General features: G+C 39.6%; 1 protein-coding gene across 3 annotated transcripts; it reads right to left on the bottom strand.

Annotated features, from left to right (window-relative positions):
* Positions 1 to 472: 472 nt before the first annotated feature.
* sona (SON DNA and RNA binding protein a) lies at positions 473 to 14,618 on the bottom strand. Of its 3 annotated transcripts, none has more exons than XM_026145018.2 (10): positions 14,423 to 14,618; positions 12,162 to 12,257; positions 10,044 to 10,251; positions 8,774 to 8,847; positions 6,852 to 8,663; positions 6,269 to 6,656; positions 5,591 to 6,114; positions 4,925 to 5,412; positions 4,383 to 4,474; positions 473 to 2,341 (listed from the first exon to the last, which is right to left on the bottom strand). In XM_026145018.2, the coding sequence occupies exons 2-9, from the start codon at positions 12,187 to 12,189 to the stop codon at positions 4,400 to 4,402; spliced, it is 3,597 nt and encodes a 1,198-aa protein (XP_026000803.2). In that variant the 5' UTR covers positions 12,190 to 12,257; positions 14,423 to 14,618; the 3' UTR covers positions 473 to 2,341; positions 4,383 to 4,399. The 3 variants fall into 3 exon arrangements, with proteins under 3 accessions (XP_026000803.2, XP_026000804.2, XP_080147027.1); XM_026145019.2 differs by lacking the exon at positions 14,423 to 14,618 and adding an exon at positions 14,205 to 14,367; XM_080290901.1 differs by lacking the exon at positions 14,423 to 14,618 and adding an exon at positions 13,895 to 14,020.
* Between the last annotated feature and the right edge of the window lie 728 nt (positions 14,619 to 15,346).

Below are 15,346 nucleotides of genomic sequence, written 5' to 3'. Positions count from 1 at the left end.
CAATACAAGACACAAAATCAATTTCTTTAAACAATGTCATCTACTTATGCATCCAAGTGTTCACATCGCTTTGCCAAATAGTAGTACTAGTATCCATTCGTTTTTCTACATATCCAAAACCTCTAGCTTAAGTATGAACAAGATGTGTTAAATCCACTTCAAATCACCCATCATGCCAGTGTATCGCCACACACCTTTAAAATCACAACGGAAAATTTCTTCACACAAACACTATAAACTGTGGATAATTTTTTTTAAAAATTTATTTATTGCGATGCATGTTAGTACAGCACAGCTTGCAGCTGAAAATGCACGCACCCTCTATGGGAAGCTTTACTAGTTAATATTTATACTAATTCTTGTAATATTCAAAATCATGTTTTGTAATGATGATGATGTCACTGGAAATTTCTCCAGAAATTAAGATCCACATAAAAATGACTAAAGTCAACAAAGAACAGGAGATCAGAAGTACTTATCATTGAGGTTTTTAATAATCATCGACACATTTATGTACAAAGCAAGCGATGTAATATTCAAATGACCAAAAAAGAAAAAATCCTAAAATGCATCACCTTGTTTTTTTCTTTCATTAAAATAGCTACCTCAGGGATCAAGTCAACCGAATAAGTCTTGTTAAAACTTTCAGATTCCCTCCAACAGTTAAACAGCCCTGGGCATGGGAGGAAGACAAAGCCAGATGGATTCAGGAATATTCCTCCCTCTAATGAAAACAAATGAATTATGAGTGCAAGATTTTTGTAAAACCAGCAAAAAAAAAAAAGAAGAAGAAGAAGAAGAAGCTCGTCCCTGTCAGTTTTCCCAAGAGCACCAAGTTTGTCTTTGTTCTTCAGTTAGGGACAAATTAATTCTATGAAACATGTTTTCCCGGCCCACATAATACAGGATAATGTAATAGCATTTACACGGAAAGCAAATATTAAATGTGATGAAATTAAATCAAAAGGGTTTGTTGGGCGTTTCATGTTTGCACGATACACTTTTCTTGATATCAATTCACTTGTATTTGCCACCTGAGTACAAGACGTGTACATTTCAAGCAGCTACAGTTCTTTCTTCAAAACAAGCATATTGAGAGAAATAACCTGATTGTCAAATACACAAAAACAGAGCATCGTCAACTCATTCTACAGTATTAACCATGCGCTAACCCCAGCTCAGTACAATACAACCATACCTTTCTTGGTACTGACATGCCATGTCTGCCTCTTAAAAAAAAAGGCCCATAAACACAAACAACTGACATTTAAATGTGTAAACTAAAAACCTGATAAACCTGTACTGATGAACTCTATGAATATGCACCCCTCTTTTTTCTCATCAGGAAACCTTCTCAACCGTTTCTGCCTGTGATCTAAATATAGGATATTCACCACTTGTCTTAAGTACCTCTAAGACAGCCCATCAATCTCGACTGCTTGTCATGCCTGACAAATGGCACTTGTTGCCATTCTGATGGAAAAATAAACTCCCCTTTCAAAATTTGAAGCAAAACATGTTCCTAAGTTCAAAACATCCCAACAAAGCCCAAATGAAAGACCAGGACAGAATCAAAGATCAGCTTGGTGCTATAAAAACAGGGGGGAGGGGGAGAACACCCAGGGCAGTACAAACTGAATTAGTCATGTTTAGTGAAATGAAATTCTTTTTTTCATTGCCACAATTCAAGCACTCTTTTTTTTTTTGGCAACCTATATATTCAAATGACTCTTTCCTTCAAAAGAACCTGTGGTTACTCACACACCCTGGAGATCCAAGCTTATTAAAACACGTGAGGATCTACTATCTCTACCTTAATATGCATTATTTATTTATAAAATCAGGGACTAGAGATAACCGAGGGAAAAATACAGCAGAACAAGGAAACAGTCTCCACTGAACACAATTCTTAAGAAAGCATGAAGGTAAAACAAATGTAGAGAAATTTGGAGGCAGTTTACAAAAACACTTGCGCCACTAGTTTGGTTTGTTTCCTCTTCAGTCTTTACAACAGTGACTGCTTGCATAAGCAGAAACACTGAGGTGTTGGTGGTGTAAGTCACTATGTACAAACACACACGCACACACACACAGTACAGTCGTCCAACTGTTGCACGCCCCAGAGTCCCCAGTTTTCTCAGTGGCATCACAGGTGGAAGTCTGGTTGTATCTCACTCCTACAAACCGGGGAGCAGAGTGGGCAGTGGCCAGTACTCCTATGTTGTGTATGACAACTACAGTGCTCCTCCACTCAACCAAGTCATCTGTCTAACAGAGAGAAAAGTCCTTTTGGGGGGGAAAAGACAAAAAATGTTTTCCTTCAGTCCTTCGAGGGAAGAGGCTGTATAAAGACAAAGACAGAGGAAAATATAAATGTATGGTATTTTGTCTAGTTTGAATAATCGACAAAAATCACAAAACTGATTAAATGATCACCATCTATGCACAAAAACAGGGCTGTAATGTGCATTTATTTTTTCTGAATTATTTGGTTTGGTATAGCTGTTCTCAGGTCCGTATACCCTGTGAGCTTAAACTATAATAGCTCTACTGATGTTGACGTGCTTGTGTTCTAAATTAGTACTAAAATTAGAGGGGGGCGCTCCACTCAAGGCGTTTTGGCAGTGCACAAGTTGTTGTCCACCAGCTATAGACTAAAAGCTGCATGCCTTTCCAGGCTAATGTATGACCTAGTGCCTAAATATTTGCATGAACAAAAATAACATATTTAGAGGTCTCCGTTGCTATGGGGAACACAAATGGTGTCATTTACAAGAACAAAAGTAAAATTTATATTTTCAACTGTCAGATGAGCAGCTATAATAGTAAATGTGCAATTTTAAAGCTGAAATTGCACAGTTGGCTTTAGTGATTTAGTAATGTAGTTACCGTAAAACAAAGAACTTGTGAACTCTTTGGAATTGCCAAGATTTTAAAGTGATTACTTGTAAATGAGGCCTGACTTCATCACAATTATGGACAAACAATCAGCCCACACTAATCACAGCAAACAGTCAGATAAAAACCAGACACATTATTCATTATCACTTTTAAAATGTTTATAATTTCAAAGAGTTTACAAGTCATTCCTTAGAAAATAATGAATGCTACACCTTTCTGAATGTACAACACGGACACTTCACATTTGATGGGCTATAACTTTGTGTCATTCAATTATATAAAAATTAAATTTAAAAAGTTTATTTGATGGAGCCTAATGACTAAGCTGCTGAAAGGTGTTGCAGCACATAGCAGAATGAGGAACCTACAGGAGAATAATGTATAATTTATGAAATTAATATAAAGACTAGGGCTGCCACGATTACTATCAAAATCGTCGAAGACTAATTTAATAGTCGACGTGTCGTTGGAAGCTTTGTAAGATCCCAAAAGACGCAGGAATAAGTAGTAGGATTTAAGAGTGTAATAACGGACTGAAACAGAAGATGGCAGCATTGCATGTACAAGGACGCCAGCTGCCATTAAACGCTGAAGAAGAAGAAACTGTGTCCCAGAATTCATAGCGCGGCCCATCGCAGCCCTGCTCAGTTTCCAACAATGGCGGCAGCTAGTTAGTTTTAATATTACTCTTATTATTCTTTCTGGGTCACAAAATAAATGTTTAACATATTTTCAGATGAGAATGTAGCTGTGTAAACTTCAAACATCTGCTCAGTTTATCAGACACCACATATTTTCAAAAGCGCTCCGTTTTCGGAGACGTCTGTTACCCACTAGCTCATTAGCTAGCCGAGGTTCAAGGCTCACTAGAGCCGGTGAGAACACCGGACTTCCGGCAAATCGTTTTCAAACCCACCGCCGTCTTTCGCTACTCAGGTTAAACATATATATATATATAAGTCACTTAGATAACTTAAAAATGTTATTGTTTGGCTTTTTTCAGTATTTTATTTGTCCCTGAGTAAATCTGAGGCTGAGATTAAAGTTATAGTTTTTACACAGCTGAATAAACGTCAAGCAGACAACTGATTACGGTATCAGAAGTGTGAGACGCTCGAGAATATACTCCAGTGTCCTGTTATATTTTAGATAGCAAGGAGCAGACGGCTGAGTTTATTAAACTCCACCGAAACAATCTGCAAACTTCATTAAAATTTAATAAACTATCATCCTGTCTTTATTTTTAGTTAGCACATACCTTAAACACTTAAAACTGTTAGCTAATGATTGTTATATAAGAGCAGATGCATGCTGGTGCAATAAGCTGTACGTTTTACATTCAATGGATGCATGATCTGATTAGTCGACTAATCGCAAAAATAATTGGTGACTAGTCGACTATCAAAATAATCGTTTGTGGCAGCCCTAATAAAGACGAAGGTACAGACTAATATAGAAATGAAATAAAGACAGACATTTACCTTGAGGGTTGGGGTGTTTAGCTTTCATCATCTGAGACATGTGGTTTAGCAGTGGCCATCTCCTCCTTGCTATTTGCTATCATCTTACACTTCTACAAAAAAAAAAAAAAAAAAAACATCAGGTAAAGAATGGTCCATACTTTACATATATGAACCATTACAGAAATGTTATGGGGTTCAAAAGTAGAAAACACAAGCAAAAGAAATTCCATTGTGTTCTTTGCATGGTGACAAACAACTTCACCTCAATATAACTGAACCCTGAAAAACATTATGTCACTATGTCAAATATTTAATATTCTAACTGCTTTCAATTTGCACTTACTGTGATTTGTTTTAGATGGCTATATCCAACACATTATTCTTTCAATAGACATAAACCTACTCAAAAAGATAAATGTACTAAAGCCTTGAACGATTTAAAAAAATTAATAAATAAAAAAAAACAAAAAAAAAACACTGCACTACAATATTTTCTGTTCCACATGATTTCAGAAAAACAGCAACGTCAATCAAAATCTGAAGCAAAACCACACGTTTACCTCAGTAAGCTCTTTGATGGTATGTATGTTAGCCTGTTGAGTGACTTTCCTCTTGGCTTCCTCGATGTGGTCCAGGTTAAGAGATGGTGTTGGTGGGACAAGGCACGGGGGAGGCTTGTTAGTTATTGTAGGAAGTGGAGCAAGGGGAGGCATGGCCGCCAGGGCACCCATGTTGGTCAAGGCAGCGGTCATAGTAGCTGCTGTCATACTTGCCACAGCAGCACTCATAGTGATGTTTGACATGCTGGGTATTCCCGGAATATTTGGTAACCCCATTGGACCAATGTTGGGCATATTCGGCATGTTTGGCATTCCCATGCCCATTGGAAGGGGCAAAGGTAAAGGTAAGGAGATGGGGGAAGGAGATGGAGTAGGCAGAGGGAGCTGAAGGATGGCTTTTGGTCGAAGACTCTCAGGAATTGGAACCCCGGCCTTGGCACACATGGCAGCAGCATTAGCCTTGGCTATCTCGAGCAACTGATCCTTATCTGAGGAAAGGAGGGTAAAAGATTGACAGAATGAGGGGAAACACATTAGGGCAAAGGAAGCTTAGATAAAGCAAATGGAATTAAGAAACAAAACCTCTTGCATATGTGGAGCACAAAAAGAAAAATCACGTAAACACGTTGCATAAATGTTTAGAAATATGACATCAAAATGTCTTACCCAGATCAGTCAGCCGTGGAGGAGTCTTGCTGGTGCTGCGTCGTGTCCGGGAACCTGAGCGACGTTGTTTGCGGAGGATGAGAACTGGAGAGTGGCTAGGTTCCCTCTTCCACCTGTCTCGTCTGTCAAAGGATCGACTGCGAAATACTGGGCGCCTCCCTCGACCCCTCGACCTTGACCTGCGTCTACGATCCGGTGAACGAGATCTGGATCGCCTGCTTCTATCTCCTGATCTGGACCTTTTTCTGCGGCCAGTGGAGCGACTCTTAGAGCGCTTACTCCTTTCTGTGGACTTCCTCCTTCCTCTGGGATTTGGTGAGTGTGAACGAGATCGCCTCCTGCGGGTTGCAGAACGGGACTTGGACCGGCGCGTTTTGGTTCGTGACTTGGACCGTGAGCGCTTGCGTCGCGTGGCAGACCGTGACCTTGATCTCCGACGACGTGCAGGGCTCCGAGATTTGGACCGCCGCTTCTTCCTCTCTGATGGAGAAACAGATTCTCTTTTCTTCACTGGAGACTTGGACCTAAGGGAAGGTAAATGATAAGACTGATAACCGTACACTGTACTCACATTTAATATCTGTACACAGTCCAACAGTTTAACAACTACAGAACAAGCAAGAGGGAGAGATTTCTCTCGTTTACTATTTTGGTATCATGTAATACCACAAAACAAACCTGGACAGTTTTCTTCTGGATGTAGACTTTGATGCTGAACGCCGAGGTGATGAAGTTGAACGAGAAAGTTTTCTGTGCTCCGCAGGTGAGGGAGATGGGGAAAGCTGCTTTTTCTGTACTTCTGGAGATGCTGAACGTGAGGAGCTTCTCTGGCTTTTGGATCCCGTTTTAACTGGAGATTCCACTTCCTCATCTGAGCCTTCCGAACAATCTGACCCATCCGTGCCAGTGCCAGGCTCTTGAGAAACAGACCTGGACCTGGAAACATCTCCCCCTTTTTGAGGAGAATCTGAACTTGTCTGATTAACAAGTTCATCCTGCAACTTTTCTGAAGAATTCCCAATTTCAGAGCTGGAAGATGTTGCTGGGAGTACTGGCTTCCAAGCACCTGCAACGTCAATGACATATCATATGAAGATATGCACATTTGCATAAACTAAACCAATCAATCAATTAAATGATTGATTACTTGAATCTAATGGGCAATACATGAATTGGGACACTTATATGAAGATAAAAACATCTGGAGAAAAACATTGGTTTCAATGGCTTACTTAAATATTTTGAAGGGAAAAGGTCTCACCTTCTGTAGCTGCAAGTCCTCCATTTTCCCCAGCAACCTTAAGCAAGGGGGGCTTCTTCTGTTTAACTGGGGAAGGAGATGTGGATCTGGCTGGAGATGAGCTGTCAGAAAGCCCACCACTTGACACAGACCTAGACCTGCAGTCGGCAGACTCAGATTTAGACTTTGATCTTCTTCCACTCTTCCTCGGAGTTTTGGACCTCCTTTTGCTAGGCGGTGGTGAATGTGACTTTAACCGGTGTCTTCGAGTCAATGAGCGAGACCTAGACCGTCTACTAGACCGTGGTGGTGAACGGTTTCTCTTAGCAGGGGAACGAGAGCGCCTTCTGACTGGAGATCGGGATTTAGACCGCCGTCTGGAGGGAGGGGTCCTGGATTTTGTTCGTTTGCGGGGACTCCTGGATCTGGAGCGACGACTGCGCTTAAGCACTACAATAGAACGTGACCGAGTTCGTCTGCTCCTGCGGACCGACCGAGATCTTGAACGACGGGATCTGGGGAGTGGTGATCGCTTGCGCCGAGACAAGGATCGACTCCTGGAGCGTCTCCCTCCAGTACGTCTTGCTGGTGATCGTGATCTGGAGCGGCCAAAGGGACGTCTGGATCTAGAGTGGGAGCGGCGTGGTCTAGTGATTGAACGTGACAGCGAACGTCTGCCAACTCCACCCCCACGGCGAGGTGAGCGGGTCCTGGAGTGCCGCGTGCCTCCACGGGAACGAGACTTTGACCTTCGACTTCTCCTCGGAGACCGAGATAGAGATGGTGACCTCCGCCTGTCACGTTTAGGGGACCGTGATATCTTTCTTTTTGGAGACGGAGAAAGATGACGACGCTTTGGGGAAACAGATAGGGAACTCCTCCGCCGTTTCGGAGACCTGGACTTCCTTGGAGACTTTGACACTTTCTTTTTAGGGGTGACAGAGTGAGAAGTAGATCGGGACCGACGGCTTACTCTTTTCGGAGACTTGCGGGGGGGAGACAGTGACTTCGTCTGGGATTTAGGGGTCTCGGAGCGGGACCGAGAACGGGCGTGCTTTATAGGAGTTGCAGATCGTTTTCCCTTTGAGGTTGACCTGGAATGGGTTCTTGACCGTTCTTTCACTAATGATGTTGTCTGAGACTCCTGCCTGCTGGGACTACGTGATGGTGACCGACTTGGGCCTGACTCACTCTTCTTTATTTCTACGGTTCTGGAAGGTGAAGGAGAATTACGCAATTCATCCTCCGTGACTTTCGCCCCTTGAATTGAATTTGTCTGATCTTTCAGTACTGGGTCATCTCTTTGAGCAGCACCTTCCTGTTTTGGGATTATGTCAGGCAATTCCTGGGCATGGCTGAATGTACCATCTCCCTGACTGCACTCTGTTTTAACTGTTGCCATCTGGACTGCCTCTTCCTGGTCTACAGGGGGTGATCTCATAGGCTTCTCCTCCAATTCATTAATGTTACTGTCCTGCGCCTCAGTTGTGGGCACATCGATATCTGATGTCTCTTCTTTTTTGACTCCAAGCAATTCAGATTTCTGCTCAATGATGGGAAGGGGTTTCTCCTCCCCTCGTTTGCCTTTTGGAACCAGTCTGGATACTGGTTCTTTGAGGTCAGATGCCACAGCTGGAGAGTATTTACCACCACCAGATGCTTTGCCTCCTTCACCTTCAGAGTCTGAACCTGAGGCAGAGCTGCTTTCAGAAGGGGAGCGAGATGGGGATTTCCTTTCCTGCTTTTCATCTTTCTTTCTCTTTTTTTTCTTCTTTTTAGCTGCATGCCTTTTTTGTTTTTTGGATTTTGTCTCTCCCTCTGTATCAATACGATCTGAAGAAAATCACAATTTAGAAAGAAAAAGAAGACAAAAAAAAAAGTTGACATTACACCATTGCTTTTTAAGCAATTATCAATTATAGCCATGTCTGACTTTCTCCTACCTGTAATTGGATCCTTTTTGCTTTCTTCCTTGATTCCTTGGTCTCCAACTCCTGCAGCTGCTGCCAGTCTGGCACTAAAAATACAACAAAAACTAAGTTAAAGAGATTTTTCTTTGTTAATCTGCTAAAAAAAAAAAATTAACACACTTGAAACAAAAAAATTCAGCTAATCTATCAAAAAAGGTTCACAGACAGTGAAAATTTATTGAAATAGCACACTGGGTTGATTCAGAATTCATTAAGTCTTTAGTCAAAGGCAAAACCTGCTACTTTTATGCGCAGATGTATAGATCTGTTAACTGGCTTTGAAGTGGAGGTCAGCCTAATTGCAACCATGGGCTCATTTAGACAAAATTGATTTGTCATGAGTGTTTTAAAAGAGATGCAGACAGTCATGCAATTTCAATTGAATGAATGGTACCAACAAAAGAAAGATACAACATGTAGACATAGACCTTTAGGAAATTCAGATAATGTGCACGTGTCTGTTCTGCACCACGGTTTAGAGAGGACACAGATCATTGGTTGTTGAGGTAGCTGATTAAATGTTGTGATTCCTCTCAAACTGCTCATCAAAAGAGAACAGATCCATCAAAAATCTTTATAATTCGTGCAGTCTGTGCCCAACAAAAAAGGCACCTTGTGACTTTTCTTAGAAAAGCTTCCCATTTAATATAGGCCTTTTTTAAAACAACTTCAACTTTTATATTATTTTAGTGGTTTACAATTTCAGTTATTTCTACTTACATTAAAAAGAAAAAAGAAAAATGCAACGTCTATGTGTTGTTTTAGTCAGATTACATTTGTCTACAATTGTGACTTACATAATGAACAATCACATCTTCATTTCATTTATTTATTTCACACTTGGTACAACAGATCAAACAAACAAACCACACTTTCTATCAATAAAGCACTACAACCATGTGTGAAAAGGAGCAGGAAGAAGAAAATATTCTTATTAAAATTTAAGATTGCAAATAATTTCCAATGGTTTGAATACAGGATTTTCCTTGGTCAAATGTAGGCCTTCAAGGCACAAGAGTAAGCATGAATCAGTCCATGTACAGTAACGGCAAAGAGTCAACTACAGAAATCTAAGCACTTCTGAATAACAAAACTGATTATTTTGTTTTGGAAAATGAAACTTTTATTAATCAATTGCTTTTGTATGCAAGAAAAAAAATCCTAAATATTAAGTAATGTACAATTTTTACTGTGCCAACTTATCAAGTCTCACATTTAGTTTAGAATTTTAAATTTTTCCAACCTGGCTCTGGTGGTCCTGACAGGTCTCGGTGGAGGTGGAGGCTCAACATCAGACTCTGCACCAGATTCTGAACTACTCTCCTTCTCGCCCTTCCTCCGCCTCTTCTTCTTCTTGCTCTTGTGTTTTCTGTGTTTCTTGTTTTTCTTGTGGGAAGGCTCAAGCTCTTCCTTGGCATTCATGTCATCTTTCTCAGGTGCCTCCCCCTCACCTGCACAGGGAATCCAATATTTCAAATTACACAAGTCTTTGACAAACAGAAAATGAAAAATCTACAGCAAGCAGATACCATTTAGTTCTGTACGGTTCATCTAGTTTATAGTGTAATGTTGTGAGCAAGCTGTTATGAGATAGTTTACAGATATTGGTTAGCACCAGCATTAGGGTTGGGTCATATCATACCGTTCACGGTAATACCGGTATAATGTCGGGCAACGATAATAAAATGAAATATTGCAATAGAATATGGGTAAAACTTACTGACAATACCCAGAGAACCATGTTGGGTAATTTACCACTTTTCATGTATAGTTGTTTTTTTTTTTTTGTAAGGCAAGAGCACCCAGTAGGAAGAGTGATGGCCACACACTCTGTGAATTCACTCAACAATTACCTGCGTAATTCGAACACTTTTGTAACAAAACATCACACAGACTTTGTGCTCCAAACTGGACTTTGTGTCCACGGAGCTGGTATCTTGAATATCCTGTTCAATATCAAATCCAACACTGGGTGAAAACAGTTCAAGAGAAAACTAGAACCATCTAGAGAGAGGGATAACTGTAACCAACTCTGTACATGGTTCTGGGGAATGCCAGATGGTGTTCAAGAGCGCTGGTCAAACATAATGAAGCATGAGATATTCTGAATGTTCAGTCTGTTTTGATAACCTTCTTCAGCCAGTTTCAAGCATCTAGTAGATGGGATGAGCAGCTGATCAATGATACTGACAGAACAGCAGGCAGCAAAACCTGTGCCCAAACAACTACATCATTCCCAACAGGCTTTAAGGTTGTGTTTCCCATACACTTGGAATACAAGGATTGACATCTCATTCACAATTTAGTTTTCACTGGCAATCACAGCCCACCCAAACAACTATCAAATTACAGTGCATACCTAGATAGTAGCTTTACCTGTTTGAGAGAATACTAGATCTAATTATTGGTAATTATTTTACCCAAGATGAAAAAATGACTTTTTGGCAGCTGCAGTGGCGTTTGGTTCTACATTTTCCTGTTTGTACAATGTAAACACATTTTTACTAATCAGATGCCTGCTTATTGTTTATTAGTGATAGGTAAACAGCTCTGATCAATACTACCACCACCTGGCACTAATAGGACATTACATCTTACACAGCATTGCAAAAGAACAATATTTTCAGACGGAACAGTCATGTAAACCATTACTTTTTTTTTTGTATTTTAATAATTTAATCACTATTGTAACTGTAACTTCGGTCATTGCTGTGCTTTTTTTTGGAAGTCGAATTTCCCAGAGGAACCCACCCGAGGGATTAATAAAGTTCTATCTTATCTTATCTATTCAAATATTCAACAATGATCGTATTTGTGTCCATGCCTAATAACAAGCAGTGTTTCCAGTGAGTCACTCTCGTTCTGAACAGATCATTATTTGTTGGGAAAATAACTAATTAACTGTAAACAGACTAATTAATCATTTAGTTATCTTCATGTCAATGGGCTTGCTATGTGCAAAGGGAAGTAAAGAGCTTTACACAAAGAGAGGAGCATATGGTGAAACAGAAAAACACAAGGTGAAACGAAGACCAGAGGAGAGAAACTAGCACAAATACTGTGGTTTATCCATCCCAAAAATGAATACTAAAAGGCATCCGCAATCATGCAGTGAGACCAGTTCAGCATGGAGCTTTACAGAAATTAAAAGCAACTTGATATTTTTTTGTACATTTATTTTAAATCTCACATAAATTAGAGATAACAATAAATATAAGTTATATTTTATTCATTTCACATAAATTTACTGAGGCACATACTTACACTTTAACACTGAAATCTGTGGGGCAAAAACAAACTTAAACAAAATGAGTCAAATCTGAACAGATTCGGACCTCTTTGGGGCTTGTGCATCGCTTACCTGAGGGGATGTCCACTGCACACTCCATTATGCTGTTATGCTGATCTTGTAAAAGATTATTTCAATGTCACTGTTGTGCTGTTCCCTCTCTCAACTCTAGGGAGAGAAAAAGGTAATTTAACTTGAGCAACAAACGGATGCCATACCAACAGAAGTATAGATTCACCATACTTTAGTATACATTTTGGTAACGCTACTGAAACTGCTAATATTTCCTCAAACTACATGTAAGGATGAAAACTTTCTACTGATTTGGAGCAAAACAGTAATCATTGGTTGTTATGAGTCAACCACTGTTGATGACTAAATACCATTTAAGTGGTATTCACGTATCTAATAAAAAAAAAACAGCCCGATCTAATTGGTTTTAAATGTCGTGGGAGAAATATTCTTAATGCCTAACATGAGTCTGAAGAAAAATTTGTTTTACTACACTTGTGTTTTATTTGCCCCTGCAATTATCCAAAGGTACAAAAACTGCCCCAAAGTAATCAGTAGGGCTGTGATTAAAGCTGCTCTGTTTTTCTAAAACAAAAGAAAGAAAAAAAAAAAGACAGTGTACTCTACCCAGTCCCCATGGCAAGCCAACTTAATGCTCCCTCACAAATAATATAGCCATGGTGCGATTAATACTGATTTTGATTTTACCAAAACAAATGAATTATTTGAGAATAGCCTTCTACTAGGAAACTAAGGTAGCTCATCTATGAAAAAGGATATAAACCAGTACATCAAAATCAGACAATATTCTGAAAGAAAAACAGAATAGCTTGGCCTATATTTAATCACAAGTTTTACTGTGAAACAACAACAGATCATCAAACGGCCATCTTCCTACATTTCTCTAATTTTTAAAAAGACTGACGTTTAACACTTAAGTCCCTTGTCTTGAGCAGCAACTTCCATATTAAAACTGGTATATTTCTGGAAAATTATCAATTAACACTCTTCAAGATTACTCTGGAAATAAACAATGAAGTATCAACCAGAAAAATCAACATAGATAACACAGATTTAGCAGATGAGTATCCTTTAATATTTACATGTCCAAAGAACAAAACATCGCTCTTTTATTCCGCTACTGAAGAAAGTAGTTTTCTAGCACTTCCAGTAATATGTCTACTATAAGCCAATATCATAACCCATTTAGCACATAATAACCAGAATCAGGTAGTTTACCCTTGCCGTCTACCACACAAAGGTGAATCTGAAATGTGAAGGCAAACATATTTCAAAAGTATTCAACAGTGTAACTTAGCCACGTAGTTTTAAGCAATAATGCTTCGTTAGCCAAAATCTAAGATCAACGGACATCTTAAGTAACATCTAAAAAACGATTCTATAAATCTTTTACAATCAGGTCCCAATTGCTTATTTGAGGATTTTAATTCGGTTTTTTCTTTCCATTAAACTCTGCACATTACTCACGGACGAAGTGGTTTTGTAACGCTAAAGCTTTAACAAAGCCATCAGTAGTCCTTGCCAGCATGGATACATAACCTGCGAAAAGGACCAATGCTCACAAACATTATTAATAACGCCAATTTCGGGACGTAAAGGCTTCACTTAAGGATAAATTCAGAACTGGTTACTTCAACGAAAACAAAGACGATACTACGCTAAGATGCTGTTAAATAGCTGTGTTAAATAGCTAACACGTTTAGTGGACATTACGTTTCTCTATTAAAGCTAAGGCTAACGCCAGAGAACACATTATTTTTGGATTCAGTTACCTTGAGCTAGTTTAGCTGGCCTTTCAGCAACAGATATATTATAATACAGTTTTGATTAACTGCGAAATACAACCCTCCTGTACTCGCAGACCAAAAGCTAAATGAATGGCGAAAACAAGGGACACAAAGTTTCAAACTGCGACAGTTCGTTAACACGTTAGATAAGCCGCTGTCGGGCCTGCGCTGCTAAAGCTAACGTTCATTCACAGATGACTGCAGCTGGTTGCTGCTAGTTAACGTTAGCTTACTTTTAAAGAACAATAATTCCGATGTTTGTCAAACTATTATTCCCTTTAACCTAAACGCTTACCAGCTAGGCAACACGAAAGCAGTAAAAGACAACTATACTGCCTGCACACCTCGGCCTCAATGTCGGCTCATTGCCCGCTTGCTCTCCAGCGAGGACATTACCGCTAGCCATAGCATGCTCGTTAGCTTAGTTTGCTAATCACTTGGCTGCTACTTCTTTCAACAAAACAGATTAGTTCGTTCGTTCATCATACAGCCCTTTCAGTGACGCAAACTTACTGTGTTAATGTTGGATGGCTGCGCTTCCCGCGTAGAGGATGCCAAATGAATGCAAATTGCCCGAAGCTAAGAAGTCACTGAATATGCTAACCGTAGTCGTTAGCCAACTAGATGCCCCGCCATGATGGGGAAGGTATCCCAACATGCCATGCTCCGCGGGTTTGAATGGCGGCGTCACTGTCTCCTAGGCAACTCCAAGCGCAGCCAAATGCATTAAAACTTGACATGTTTATATCTCGGTGTTTTCCTATTTATTAATTACTTTAGCTTGCAATGCAAAAAACCCTATATAGCCATATCGTGTACATAAGTGGTGGTGTGGAAATTTAGTCCACTGCACACATAGTTTAGGCATGTAGTTTAAGCTACTCTCTTGAACGCTATTTACTCAACAAACTTGGATTTTGGTTTTGATGCACTTCTGCTGATATTTGTTTAGAAATATTTTCGGCCTGAAGTGTTTTTCATAATTTTTCCAGAATTTGGTATGAATAGAAAGCTAGATTTATTTTTAAGATTTTTAATAAATAGTCTTCATAGACTCTTGTATCCATTCAATTTAGGGGCAAAAAACAGTTAAAACATATATTTAAGCCACCGTTCTCTCTTTGAATCGCCTTTGGATTTCAACAGGGATGCATAGGTGGTTTATCACAGACACGTTTCTTTGAGACATGTATTCACTTTGAAAATCAGAGCCAAACAGAATTAGGGGCAATGCTTTGACATGAGGAACGAATGCTAAAGTGGGACACCTAATCCCACTAATGAGGAATGACACGCATTAAAAATGTCCTTAAAATGAATGTTAAAAAACCTTCAAATCAGTTGCGGGTCTGTGTGAACGTGGACTAATTATTCGGAAATATCAAGACAAATTAAGGTCGTGTTGATAAAGTTGTTTTAACTTACTTGCATGTCATG

Source organism: Astatotilapia calliptera, chromosome 16, assembly GCF_964374335.1.
Source record: "Astatotilapia calliptera chromosome 16, fAstCal68.1, whole genome shotgun sequence".
In the NCBI taxonomy this organism is placed as follows: Eukaryota; Metazoa; Chordata; class Actinopteri; order Cichliformes; family Cichlidae; genus Astatotilapia; species Astatotilapia calliptera.
This window is presented reverse-complemented; position numbering and strand designations above follow the sequence as displayed.

Excerpts from the sequence above, each read along its gene's own strand:
- sona (XM_026145018.2), bottom strand. The coding sequence starts at position 12,189 with ATGGAGTGTGCAGTGGACATCCCCTCAG. Across the intron at positions 6,115-6,268 it reads TCCAGAAGAAAACTGTCCAG|GTCCAAGTCTCCAGTGAAGA; the intron begins GTTTGTTTTGTG and ends ACCTTCCCTTAG. Across the intron at positions 4,475-4,924 it reads CCATCAAAGAGCTTACTGAG|AAGTGTAAGATGATAGCAAA; the intron begins GTAAACGTGTGG and ends TTTTTTTTGTAG.